Below are 13,386 nucleotides of genomic sequence, written 5' to 3' on the forward strand. Positions count from 1 at the left end.
CAAGTCTGAGGTTGCAGTGAGCTATGACACCATTGCATTCTGCTCAGGGGCATAGGGTGGGACTGCGTTTTGACCAAAAAAAAAAAAACGCAAAGAAATAAAAATAAAAAATAAGCAAGGAAATAAAATTTTAAAAAAATTAAAATATGAAACCAAATGTAATAAATACTCAATAAAAATTTATTTGTATAAAAGTGCAACCAGCATCTTAGATGCTTGTCGCATCACAGTGTAACAGTGCTGTGGGCAACACAACAGGGTCTATTCCTGACGTGTCCATTTTCCCTTAGTTTTCTGATCTGGGTCTCGCCAATATTCCACAGAGTATCTGACATCCACAATAATGTTTGCAGAAAGATGAAAAAGTCTGAGTAAGCTAAGTGAACATGAATCACATTATTTAATTCTGATATGGGGAAAACAGAAGAGAAACAGAACCTACCAGTGAAAGTTACCCAAGTAAACATTTTGTAGTTTCATACTTTTGTGGCCTAAGTAGGAGCTGGTAACTAAAGCATTTAACATGACCATTTAGGTCACGAAATGTAGTGAGTGTATGTGTCCTTCCGTGAGGACTTCACTATTAAGCTACTTAAATATGAATTACAAATTTATTAACACATTAAGCTAGACTGTACAAGATTTGTGGAGAAATATTCTATTTTCTTTGTTTTGCCCTATTAGGCAAGGCCTCTAGACATCTGTGATTAAAATTTATCAGTTTGAATGCGCTCATTTATGATCAAAATATAAAATTTTAGGGTTCCCCTATGCATAAAGCCTGAATTTTGCATATACAGACATTAACTGCAATTCCTAACAATGCAGTAAACAAGTCATCAGAAAACCAGAGAGAAAGAAAGATTACAAAAGCCACCTCAGTGAAGCAACGTTTGCTTTGGGAGGAGAAGAGGGGCTTTTCCCCCAGAAAAGAACATCTGTAAAAAAGAGTTATTCTGAGCACAGAATGGCTGATCATAGGGCCAAAAAGTGACCAGACTATCTTAGTCCAGGATACCGAAAGCAAGGTTAGCATAATTTTTCAGCAATGCTGAAAACAGCAAATAACAATGTGAGAGTGGATCAAAGCAATCACTGCCACAATATAAAAAGACAGAATACATGTTTTGAGTCCGGACTTTTCTCCACATCCCTTGCTCTATTTGCTAATGTTTTTTTATCTGATTTTTTAAATGAAATAATTTAATACATTGTATTACATAAATATTATATCAGTTACACATAGATAAAAAACCTATACTATGTGATATTTAATGCATATCATAAAATATGGTCAGGTTAATATTCCATTTCAAAATAGCCAGAACTTAGTGCCTGCTATACCCTAGAAGCAAACAAGACAATTTACCCTACTTCTTGTGCACACACCCCTAGAATAAGAAATAAACTGTCCCATTTAAGATAATCTACCATGCCTCTAACATAATTACCACCAAAATGACTGTGATAGAAACATGATGACATAGCTTTTTTTTCTTTTTCTTTCTTTCTTTCTTTCCTTCTTTCTTTCTTTCTTTTTTTTTTTTTCTTGGTTGAGACAGAGTCTCACTCTGTTCCCCAGACGACAGTGCCCCATGGCATCAGCCTAGCTCATAACAATTTCAAACTCCTGGGTTCAAGCGATCCTCCTGCCTCAGCCTCCTGAGTAGCTGGGACTACAGGTGCCTGCAACAACTCCCAACTAATTTTCTCTATTTTCAGTAAAGATGGAGTCTCATTCTTGCTCAGACTAGTCCAGAACTTCTGAGCTCAAGTCATCCTCCTACCTTGGCCTCCCAGAGTGTCAAGATTTCAGGTGGAAGCCACCACACCTGGCCTAACACGTGTGTTTCTGTTGCTAACATCTTTATAATTATTTTATTAACATCAATGGAACAGCTAAAAAATGATCACTGATGGTTAGTCCTTGAACCCAAATCTATTGAATTGGGCTCTACAGAATGTCAAATTTACACCAGCAATAACCTCCCAATTGGGAATTAAGTATCATTTTCTTGAATTTTAAGCTCCAGGAAGGAAGTGCTCTGCTGTGCTCACCACTAGATGTGCAGTATAAAATAGTATCTGACACAGAGCTGTGCAAAACAAATATTCTTGAATAAATATATGTTTTTATAAATGAATAAATACTTATAAGACTAGAATTAAGGACTAAATAACTGGACTTTCAGAATTTGTTTTATCACTAAATGTCAGACATTATATACCTCTATTTAGACATGTATTCTTATATTCATTCATTCTAATCAACCGTTGTTTAGTTTCAGAATACTCATATTTAAAAAATGTGTCTAGGCTAGAAATGCAAGGATTCATAGAATAGATATTACCAAGGATCCCTGTTTCATGTGGAAAATATGCAGATACAGAGTTAATGTAATTAATACCAAATTAAACCATGATAACAATGACAGTTATCTCAATAAACAACTTCCAGTGAAGGTGCAATGAATTCTAACAGCAAGAATAAAGGAAGAAGTCTTTGGACCTTGAGAAATACATAGGATCCTGATGGATGAAAGGCAGCACACTATAATCTGTTAAGAGCATGAACTCTGAAGCCAGACTGCCTGAGTTTGAATCTCAGTCTATGACTTCACAGCTGTGTGACCTTGGGCAAATTACTTAACCTCTCTGTGCATCAGATTCCTCGTATAAAATGGAGATACTGATACTACATGTGGCAAGGGGCTGCTGGGAAAATAAATGAGTATATATATTAGTTAACACATGTAAAGCTCCTTAATGGTACCTGAAACACAATAAATGCTGGATAGAAATATGTTAGTTGGAGGAAAGAAAGAAGGATGAGACAAGAGGCAACAGGCTCAAATGATCCTGAACTGAAATGTTAAAATAGATACATATATGTGCTTTTTGTTTTCACCACAAACAAAAAATAATGCCCTGGAGTTCATTAAGCACAAACTACAGAGTGTTCCAAAAGTCACCATACATAAGAAAAACGGGAAATTGTAGCTAAAGGTACCTTATTTACAAGATATTTGTTACAAAATCTCACAAAATATTTTCTTTGTGTTGGTCACCTCTTTCTGCACACATGGAGAACATTTTCCAAGACACTTATTGTTAATTTTTCCACGTGTGGGGACTTTACATTTTGCAAAAGTCAATGACAGCTTTGGATTATTGACATTTTATTACAACTATGGATCTTCAGCCCCCAATATGCAAGTACGTGGACTCAAACTCCACATATAGTTTTAGGGGTCCATCCACAAGTCACAGAGTTTCCCAAACTCACCCTTAACCTATAGAGAATTGAATGGTCGAATGGTAGTTTTACACAACCCCAAGCATTCATGGACCTACTCAAAAAAGTAAACTGTTAATTCTTCAAGGACAGAGACACACAGAACTTCACAGCTCCATTTCAAATCAAAGAAAGGGACGAGAAAGCAATTCTGGTTAGGCGACTTCCTTCTCTGGGCAGCAGATCTGTGAAGACGGGGACACAGGTAGTCTGACCTGGGAGGAGAATGGGGAAATAGAAACAGAACAGCGCTGTACTCACATGGCGAAGGAGCCAGGGGGAGCAGACACTCGCCGCAGGTCCGCAGCTTGCACCTGATGGATGCTAGAGGCAGCAGGGAATGGGCGGCGGAGACAGAGTCAGCGACAGCATGGACAGACAAGGAACAAGCCAGGGGAGAGAAAGAGAGACACACAAAATTTAAACAGAAATTAAATGGGCGTGTCACTGAACAGTGAGTGAAAGAAAAGAAAAACCAAGCCAGCCATGAAAAATAATCCAAAAAAGCCAGTGACAGCAACAAAGCCAACAGGACACACGGAAGGTGCTGGTTCTGGGCAAGCCACAGATTGGAGTGCGGGGCTGGGGGAGGCTGATGCAGGAGGCTGCGGGGTCCTCGGGGATGACCCTGGCTTCCCTAACTTAGACCAGTCGGGACACCCGAGGAGAGGAGGCTCACACTTACACACTCAAGTGGCAGGCTGGCATAGTGAACTCATTTTTGAGGAGATTTAAGTGAATTTAATCCTTTTACTACATAGCCTCCATGAGTCCCTAGGCATTATAGAATATTCGCATTAAAAGATAACCCTCTTGAAAAGACAGATTCGACAAAACTTTAACTTCTTTCTGTTAAACAACAAAGGCTCTTTAAGAACACCAAAGATAATACTGTAATTCCATCCATACTCTGGGTAGGAAAAAATACATACTTCTCCTTTTTTCCCCTTCCTTTATAATGGAGATAGTCTACAGTAGCTATTAGAAAAGACAAAATGTGGAACTGAAAAAACTAAATCCTGTCATTTTAACATAATTCTTCTTTTTGCTCTGTCATTTAAACACAGCAATAGACATAGCTCCCCTGATTGCACTGCTGGGTACGTAAATTCTCATACCCAACGTCAGCCCAGGGTTACCTCCACCTCTAGCTTCTCTCTCTCTCTATGTTATCTTCCAAGGATTTTCAGTTACAACCAACAAAACTTCTCAGAAGCCTAGGATGAGGGACTCCAGTTACCTAATTCAAAGTTTGCTAACTAGAAATCTTGCCATTGGATAAAATGATCATCTTTACTAATGTGGCCTTAATTACTATGAAACTACAGGGTTTTTTTTTTTTTTTGAGTTCCCGAGTTAATTTTAAGTTTCTGATCTCCTTCAATGGTATTTTCCAAATAAGAAACACAATTAAATGTGTTGGCTATCGTATTACCATTATATGAATAGGAACCTAGATAAATCTCTTCTACAGACGTGGAGGAGGAGAGTACTATTTACTGGAGTTCATACCCCATGTGGATTCAAATGCTGTGATAAAGGGAGATACATCTTCTGAAAACAGTGAGGCGTCGACTCTCAGTTCGAATATAATAATAGCAAATAGGAGTAGAACCCAAATTATTTTTGGAAAACATTTATTTATTTCCTCTTGACATAGAGAAAGTACTCATTTGCTATTATTATATTCAAACTGAAAGGCTGTGCTTCCCTGTGTTCAGAAGCCCCCTGGGAGTACAGAGACATATCTCATTTTACCCTGGTTTCGCGGAGGCCTACTATTTAATCATTCTCACAGGGATTTCTTCCATGCGAACCGTATCTTGACGTTATTGAGTATGTATCTTAACTTATAATAAAATGTAATCAAAACACATTCTATATTATGTTTATATTCATGGAATTTTAGATTTATGCTATTTTAGAAGTAATTTCAGAGAAACACAGCAAAGACAGCACTATAGACCAGATCGATGTGTGAGTCACTGATGCAACACGCGGCCGTGCCTCAGAAACCAGGACAGACACTGGGGATCCTACGAGAAAATACCCCAGGGCCTCCTCACTTGGCAGGGAAGAGAGACACATAAATCAGTGATGACACTATCTCTAACGAATAGTGTATGGGAGTCAGCAAGAGGACCATAGGAGCACTGAGATGGGGCATCTAACAGCTCCAAGTAGACAGAAAAGGGTTCTTTGGGAAAGCCTTGAGCCGTGAGACTGAGCAGACGAGAAGGAGCTGGGGGCCCGGCAAGAAGAACAGCAGACTGCAAACCCGGGGGGGACGCGGCAGACGGGCTGCTGCTCCAGGAACGCCAATTATCTCTGGGGCACAGAGCGATGAAGATGAGCAAGGAAATGATTGAAAAGGTCTACAAAGCTGGGGATTTAGATTGAAAAAACAGACCGTGGGAAGGCCACAATGGTGGGAGCAGGGAAATGAGTCGGGAGCATATCTTGGTGATGCTGCTGAGAGGCGGCCCACACAGCCTTTGAGCTCAAGCTGTTTTACCAGCAAAGAGGGTAGAAGATGTGAGAGCTCAAAACTTGGCAAATAAATAGAAGATGAATTTCAAAGAGCACGGTCGCAAGCCTGATGGATGTGTAGAAGTAGAAGGGACTGAGATGACCCCAGGGGCCAGGGACATGGTGACCCTGGCGTGGTCACCTCGAGTGGTTGGTAGTTCCATGCATACAACTATATAAGCTCCCTGGATGGTGGGGAGGAAAAAAAAAAAGGGAATAGAATTAATGCGTCCCAGTTTTTAGCATGTAGCTTGAAGCTGCAATGAGATATCAAGATGTCGGCTAAGACATTTTCATATGAGTCTTCAACTTATAGAAGAAAGTCTGGCCTGAAGGCAAAGGTCTGAAATGCAGTGATCCAGAGAAAGGCAGATGCATGAGCAATATAGACATCCAAGTGCAAAAGGGACACTTATTTAGGGAGCCAGAGCAAGTTAAGTATCAAATAGCTACGTGAAAGATGCCTAATTCCTTAAGATGAATTAAACAGCTCTCCTTGCCTCATTGGGAACACACACAGGTAAAGATAAAATTGTAAAGAAATTATAAACAAATTCCTTTTTCCTCTAGGAAGGAAGAAAGAAGGCAAATAAAACAGAATACACGGTGCTAGTAAAAACAAGGAAGAGAGAAGAAAAGAAAGAAAAAGTCATCAGGAAGAAGAGAAGGCAGGTAATAAAGGGGAAAAAAAAGTCTCTCGAGTTCCTCTTTCTTGAATGAATGAAATAGCTTCACACAGTGGCCAAAGCATAGAAAAGCTTGAAGGATTCAGAACCCTGAAGAAAACCTATAGAAAGATCTTAAGGAAAGGCTGACCTTAAACTTCAACCTCCATTTGGAAATTCAGCGGCAGATGTTAGATTTCGAAACAAGGTTTTCTAGTGAAACACAAACAATTGACTCACCGAGGGCAAATAAGTCCCGAGTGAGAGAAGTTATGGGTTCGTGAACAAGTATGATCTGGTGACTAAGTTTTTGGCTTTCCTTTGAAAATGTGCTGTGTTTATTTTCTAAAAATATAGCATTGGATAATAATTTTTTATAAGCAATAATAAAGACCTTTGTTATTTTTTAAGTTTTGTAAATTTTCATTTTAAAAATAAATATCATATTATTATTCCTGTTTCTCATAGGCCTTCCATATGGCCTGGGGCTACTTTGATGGCGGCACCACCACCTCCTGCTAAGAGGGAAATAGAGGTGTTTTTGAGCTGAGGCTGCTTCCTGAACACCTGCACAGCTAAGTACTACAAGAAATGACATCATAGATCACATGTGACATGAGTACAAAAAGAAAAGAACCATTTATACATTTTTATATGTGAAGAAAGCCCAAATGAGTTGTGAGCAATTTCATGTCTGATAAGGCTAATAAAGTAAGGCTAATAAATATGGAAGCAGCAGGCATGAGACTGTGAACACTTTGCCTACAGACAGTAAAGAGCTAGTTTTATTCTTTCTTCTTTTTTTGATTAATATTAAATCATAGCTGCGTACATTAATGTGATCATGGGGCACCATACATTGGTTTTATAAACAGTTTGACACATTTTCATCATTCTTCTTAGTAAAGTATCTCAAGAATGGAAGAAAAAGTATCCAATGTATTCAGCCCTACTATGAAACTAATTTTTGGCTTTCATATGAAAGCTATAACCCAGTTATAACCTAAGAATATGGGGAATGGGGAGAGGGAGGGGAGGGAGGGAGGAGGATAGGCGGAGGGAGGGTGATTGGTGGGATTATACCTGCAGTGCATCTTATAAGCGTACATCTGAAACTTATTCTTTTTTCTTAAGAGGCTAGCTACAAGTGACCCAGCCACACAGGCTACCTACCGTACAACTTCAGAGAGTAGCTCACTTTTTTTTAAGTTCATAGATATCGGCCAAACCAAGCAGTCATGGCTTAATGCTAGCATTTCTAGGGGGGATTAGGTACAATTGCTAATATCCCATTTTTGTGGTCATATAACCTCAGCAATTGTATATTCCGCCTAACAGAAAGTAAAGGCAGAGAGGACAAGAAACATCTGGAATGAGCTGGGAGTCTGACTAGCTGGTAAGATGTAAACAAAGCAAGAAATATACTAAATAGCACCTCCAGAAAACAATCTAGGAAAAGTTTTGGGGAAGTCCAGAATCTGAGAGAGAAGGAAGCAAAGGATGGAGATGATCTCTCACCCCGGTTTTAGATTTAGAAGCAGATGCCAAAAACAAAAAACCCTCGAGAGCACCGTTGAATGCTGCCCCTCAACATGGGGCCCCGCAGAAGGAGGAGAGCGTTGGCAGGGAGCGAGGCACCGGGCTGCTGGCTATTCCACGCGCTTCTGCAGATTGTCATACCGACTCAGTAGGTACATGGCAAAGCGTACCCTTGCTTCACAGGCACCACAGGAAAGGCAGCCACTCAGAGCAAGTAGGTCACCATGCATCACAGGCCACAAACAGGAGGAGCACTTCTGAGGGTCCCTTACTGTGAGGAAGAATGACCCACGGCCAAGCCCTGGACTAGCCTTAGGGGCATGGGCATAACAGATAGGAGAGCCTCAAACATAGCGCCCCACCCCCTTCTTTCTCCTTCTCCAATCCCATACGGACATGCAAGTCGCTTGTTGAAGTAAGGCTCACGGTAAAATGAATAAACATTCTAAATATCTAGTCATCATATGAGTTAGTCAAAATGAGCAGGATAGGGCCCGGTTAAGTCTGGACAATAGGATGCTGCCCAGGAAGGTAAAACTGAGTTGAAGCAGAAGCCCAGAATGGGAGTATCAGGAAAGGCACAATTCGCTGACAGGCAGAGAGGGGGCGATGTGGAGAGAGGCAAGCCAAGACCAGCTCTGCCAACCTCTCCCTGTGAGGGAAGCCAGCACCCTACACTGACCTGGTAAAGCAGAGGCTAATTATACGCCTCCCCAAAACAAAACAAACAAGAACACGTTTATCTGGACCCATTTTACCACCCTTGAATGATTACCTCCAGGATGATCTCCTACTCCAGAAAATACACACTCAAGAGGTCAGTGAAGGAGAATCATCTATCTCACATATGGTAATAATTTCCAAAAGAAGGGTGTGATAACTGTACAATAAACATGGAGAACAAATATATGTTTCCACAGGAGAGACCAAGGGACTGCTGAGTTTCCTGGACTTTTCTCCTCTCCCAGCACAGCGAGGTCCCCAGACCATGCACATGCTCTGTCTGCATTCTCCTCTCCGACACCTTCCTGTCAGTCAAGGTGGGCAAGGAGCAGACTCACTCGTTGAGTAAAGGCATGGACGTTCTCCTCTTGCTCTTCTGTACCATGTTGGCCTGATTCCTCAGGGAGATGCGAATCATAGCTGGGGCCAACCTACAGGGCTCCCCATCCACTTGCATAGGGATGGATTTGTAAGTCAGAAGCATGACTTCTCGACACTGGTGTAGCCTTTCTCCATGACCCCCAACTTGGAGAGCAGCCTGGAAAACAAGAACCGAAGGGTAGCAAGGAGTCAGCTCTCATGCTAACTAGTTTGATGAAAATATTTCAAATTATATGTAAAACCAGCACATTGTACCCCATGATTGCATTAATGTACACAGCTATGATTTAATAATGATAATTTAAAAAAAAAGTAAAGCAAAGAAAAGAAAAAAAAAGGACAGGGCTGAAGCTGAAGTAGGCTGGGGAGCTCGGCCATCTTGGACAATAGTCCACCAGAGCTCCTTCTGCTGGAATAAAAACCTTTTCTCTTACCAAAAAGAAAAAGAAAGAAAGAAAGGCTAGGAGCCTCAAGTCCATTTGTATGTATCCAAAGAACTTTTGATAAGCATAGTAAAGTTAGACTGCAGTATAATAAGAGTCCTGAATAAATCATTAATTCAATAAATATTCACCATTTTGATGAGCTTTCCTATAAATTCCTCTTAATAGCCACTTTTCACTTTTATGCAGAAGCCCAGGGCACTTTTATGCACTTTAAATATAAATTTAATTATACAAGTTTAATTTAAAAAATTTTCTTTGCATTACCTATAGTCATTAAATAAACAATATAAGTAGAACGAAAAGAATATAAAGGTGATAAAGTACACAATGTATTAATTTCTAATTTGTATTTATCTAATTCTTAAATATGCAGCCCATTGTTGGTTAATTTTCAAGCTTAGGCAGACCTTTCCCTTTTACATAAAACCTTATCAAGCTCTTTCTAAGCTATAGGATGTCGACAAAATTCAAAATAGTATCAATGACCCAATTAACAACCTTCTGAAAAGCAACACAGCTTTAAGGATCAAAATCAAACACTAAGAGATCAGTTCACCATGGTAGCCACAGATGGACTTCCAAGCCAATATTAAAAATCTTTTGTTAAAAGGAACAAATTAGCATAACTTCCCTGACATATTAAAGACAAACAGAAAAAAGAATTTGGTATCATTTATCCTTTGAGATTACACAATTTTATTACATAGTTTAATGAATATTTTATAGACATATTTGAAGTTCCATCTAGGTCAAGCTTTAGAAAATTTGTATCACTCAAGAGGTTACCACATGCCCCTTCGCAATCTATTATATCCCTCCTGCCAATTAGTTGGTAATTGCTATTGATGCTACTACCATAGATTCATTTTTCCTGAACATTAACTTCATATAAAATAAATCATACAGTATGTCCTCTTGTATCTGACACCTTTTGCTCATCTTTATGTTTGAGTGATATATAGCAAATGTATTTATTCATCTTTCTGCAGGTGAACGTATAGTTGTTTCCAGTTTGGGGATATTATGGCTATAAACTTTCCTGCACATATCTGTTGATGCACACACACTCTCTTGGGCACATACAAATAAGTAGAATTGCTATGTCATAGGTTTAGGTATATAGTTACCTTCAGTACATACTTTCTCAAAAAGGTTGTATCAGAGTGTATTTAGTATCAATTAATGTATAATCAATTAAACTTTAAAAAGTATTTAAATACTAATTCTAGCTTAAAAGATTTACTTTTGTAAAAAGAAAAACATATACTGTCAGCTTGGTGTAAAATGTCTCATCTCTATGAATAGGAAAAGCTTGTTAACTGAGATTTATGAAGTCAATGGTTACTTATTTGGAAATTTACCTGATGTTTTTAATTATTTTATATGAATACCGAATAATAGATTTCATTATTCAGAATTCATATAAAATAATTCAGCTGCAAAAATTAAACTATAAATGTAAGAATTAAAAAAGGACAAAGGAAAAGAAAAGGGAATAGAAACCAAAAAATGACAGCTCATCGTTGTTGGACACTATCAATGTTACATACACTCTACTGTGGACTCTGCATCCGTTTTTTTTCAGTCCATGGGAGAATAAGAAAGCAGAGGAGAATGTAGTGAGAATTTACTACAGTATTTTTGTTCTTTTACTATCTTTTACTATCTTATCCCTTTTTCTCTTAATTCTGAAAATAGGACTAATGATAGATAGAAATACAAAATCTTTCAAGAATTTAACAGGACTGAAAATTGCTTGCATACTTCCAAATCCTTGGTGTTAGAAGGCATACACAATATTCTGGACCACTTTAAGCTTGTTTCTCAAAAGTAAGCAACAGCAAATACTATAGACAGTAGAACTAAGTAGAGGTCAATGCTAGCTCTACTGGCATTCAGATTCAAGGAATAAGTTAGGGAAGAGTCAGAAACAAGTTAGAGCGTAAGTAATTTTGTAAATACATATTAGAAATATATATTTCTTATCTCTCAGTTTGGTCTAGGACTAGTATCTTATAAGGCACAAGCCCTTATGGCCACACACCAATAATACTTTGATTTATTAATGACAGCCATTCGCCTATCTATTTGACCTAGTATGTGTTAGTCTTGTGAGAACACCAAATGCTGTCTTTCTGGTAGCGTATGACTTGAGCAGAAAACTAAGACAGTCCCCCAAATAAGTGAATTCATTGCTATTCACTGCCCAAGATCATAACTTTCCTTTGCTCCAGGCTAAATCTTAAGATTTTTCTGTCTTTCTAGACTATATTCCTCCCCAGATTATTTTTCCTCATCCCTCCTCAAACTTCATCCTCCTTCTAACTACCCAAGTCCTCATTCTGCTTGCTGTCAAAGGATGGACTCCCCTGGGTTGGAGAAGAGAAGCAAAGGCAAATCCTCCTCTCCATCCATCCTTCCTCACTGCTGCAGTCCCAGACTCCTAGTACAAGACTTCCAAGGCATAAATCAGTGGTGTGGAAAACAGACACTGGAGATCATCAACAATACTAAAATCTGTGTGCTGTGTAAAAACTAACCAGGTGAACAAACCTCTTAAAGACTAAATATGAAAACAACAGAAAACATAAAACTATTTCACTTTACTAATTTTTTAAAAGCAGATAGCTGAAGACATAAGGAAGAGTTTAAAAATCATACAATAAATTTATAAAGACACCAAACTTGAAAATCTAGATAAGAGAGAGAAATTTGGGGGAAAAAAATAACACCTGTAAAATCAAATGTAACATAGAAGTTAAATAGATCCAAACTACTTTAAAAGTTGAAAAAATTATAAAAACGTCTTTCTCGTTACAAGTCAGGTCTGTCCAACTTTTAAGAAAAGTTGCTATTTAATAAAAATGCTTTAGAAAATACAATTTTGCAGCCTCTAAATAAAATAATAAAATCAGCTAAGAGCAGTAAAAGAAAATAAAATTTTAGCCTAACTTATATTTATGACCATATATGCCAAAATCCATTTTTAAATAAATGCAACCAGAAATCTCTTTCATAGAAACTAAACTTATTATGGCTTATTGTAGGAAAAGAGAATTAAGAATAGCTCAACTTCAGAAAATTCATCATTGTAATTTTACCATATTAGTGCTTTAAATGAGAAGCCACTCATTAACCATTATCATCTCAAAATTTTCAAGAAAAAATTATCAAGTTCAATGCATTTCATGATAAAAAATACTTAGAACATTAGGATTAGGAAGAAACTTTTTTAACTGATAAAGGCCACCTACCAAAATACCTAGAGAAAATATTATTCACAATAAAGAAAATTCAGAAGGAGATTGCTGTGCTCCCACTCAATGGGCACAATGTAAGGGTATATGGCAAACCTCTTGGGTGTAGGACGCAACTACACGAGGGACTCTACCTAACAAATGCGAACATTGCACACTAGTTTTTACACCTTCATGTTAATCTGAAATTAAAAGAAAACATTTTGATGGATCTCTAATCTATGAACTGCACTCTCTTCAGTTCTTCTAACATCTCATAATTAGTCTCCTATATTAAATACCCTCAATGCAATTAACTTGCATGGGCTTTTATCTTCTCTGATACACTACACTAGTTACCAAGATGAGAAAGTTTACTTAAGAAAGATGGAGACTTTACCTCTTTCATGTTTACATGGATGGAGCTGGAACATATTCTTCTTAGTAAAGTATCTCAAGAATGGAAGAAAAAGTATCCAATGTACTCAGCCATACTATGAAACTAATTTAGGGTTTTCACATGAAAGCTATAACCCAGTTACAACCTAAGAATAGGGGGAAGGGGAAAGGGA

General features: G+C 38.1%; 1 protein-coding gene across 4 annotated transcripts in view; it reads right to left on the reverse strand.

The window, feature by feature from the left end:
- The window catches only part of DGKI (diacylglycerol kinase iota), a 438,324-nt gene that overhangs the window by 141,345 nt on the left and 283,593 nt on the right, over positions 1 to 13,386 (reverse strand). For all 4 annotated transcript variants that reach the window (XM_053553914.1, XM_053553913.1, XM_053553912.1 and 1 more), the window contains one exon: positions 9,090 to 9,289. In XM_053553914.1, the coding sequence (XP_053409889.1) occupies positions 9,090 to 9,289 (200 nt within the window). The remainder of the gene's footprint in view (positions 1 to 9,089; positions 9,290 to 13,386) is intronic.

This window comes from Nycticebus coucang, chromosome 11 (genome assembly GCF_027406575.1).
Source record: "Nycticebus coucang isolate mNycCou1 chromosome 11, mNycCou1.pri, whole genome shotgun sequence".
Classification (NCBI taxonomy): Eukaryota; Metazoa; Chordata; class Mammalia; order Primates; family Lorisidae; genus Nycticebus; species Nycticebus coucang.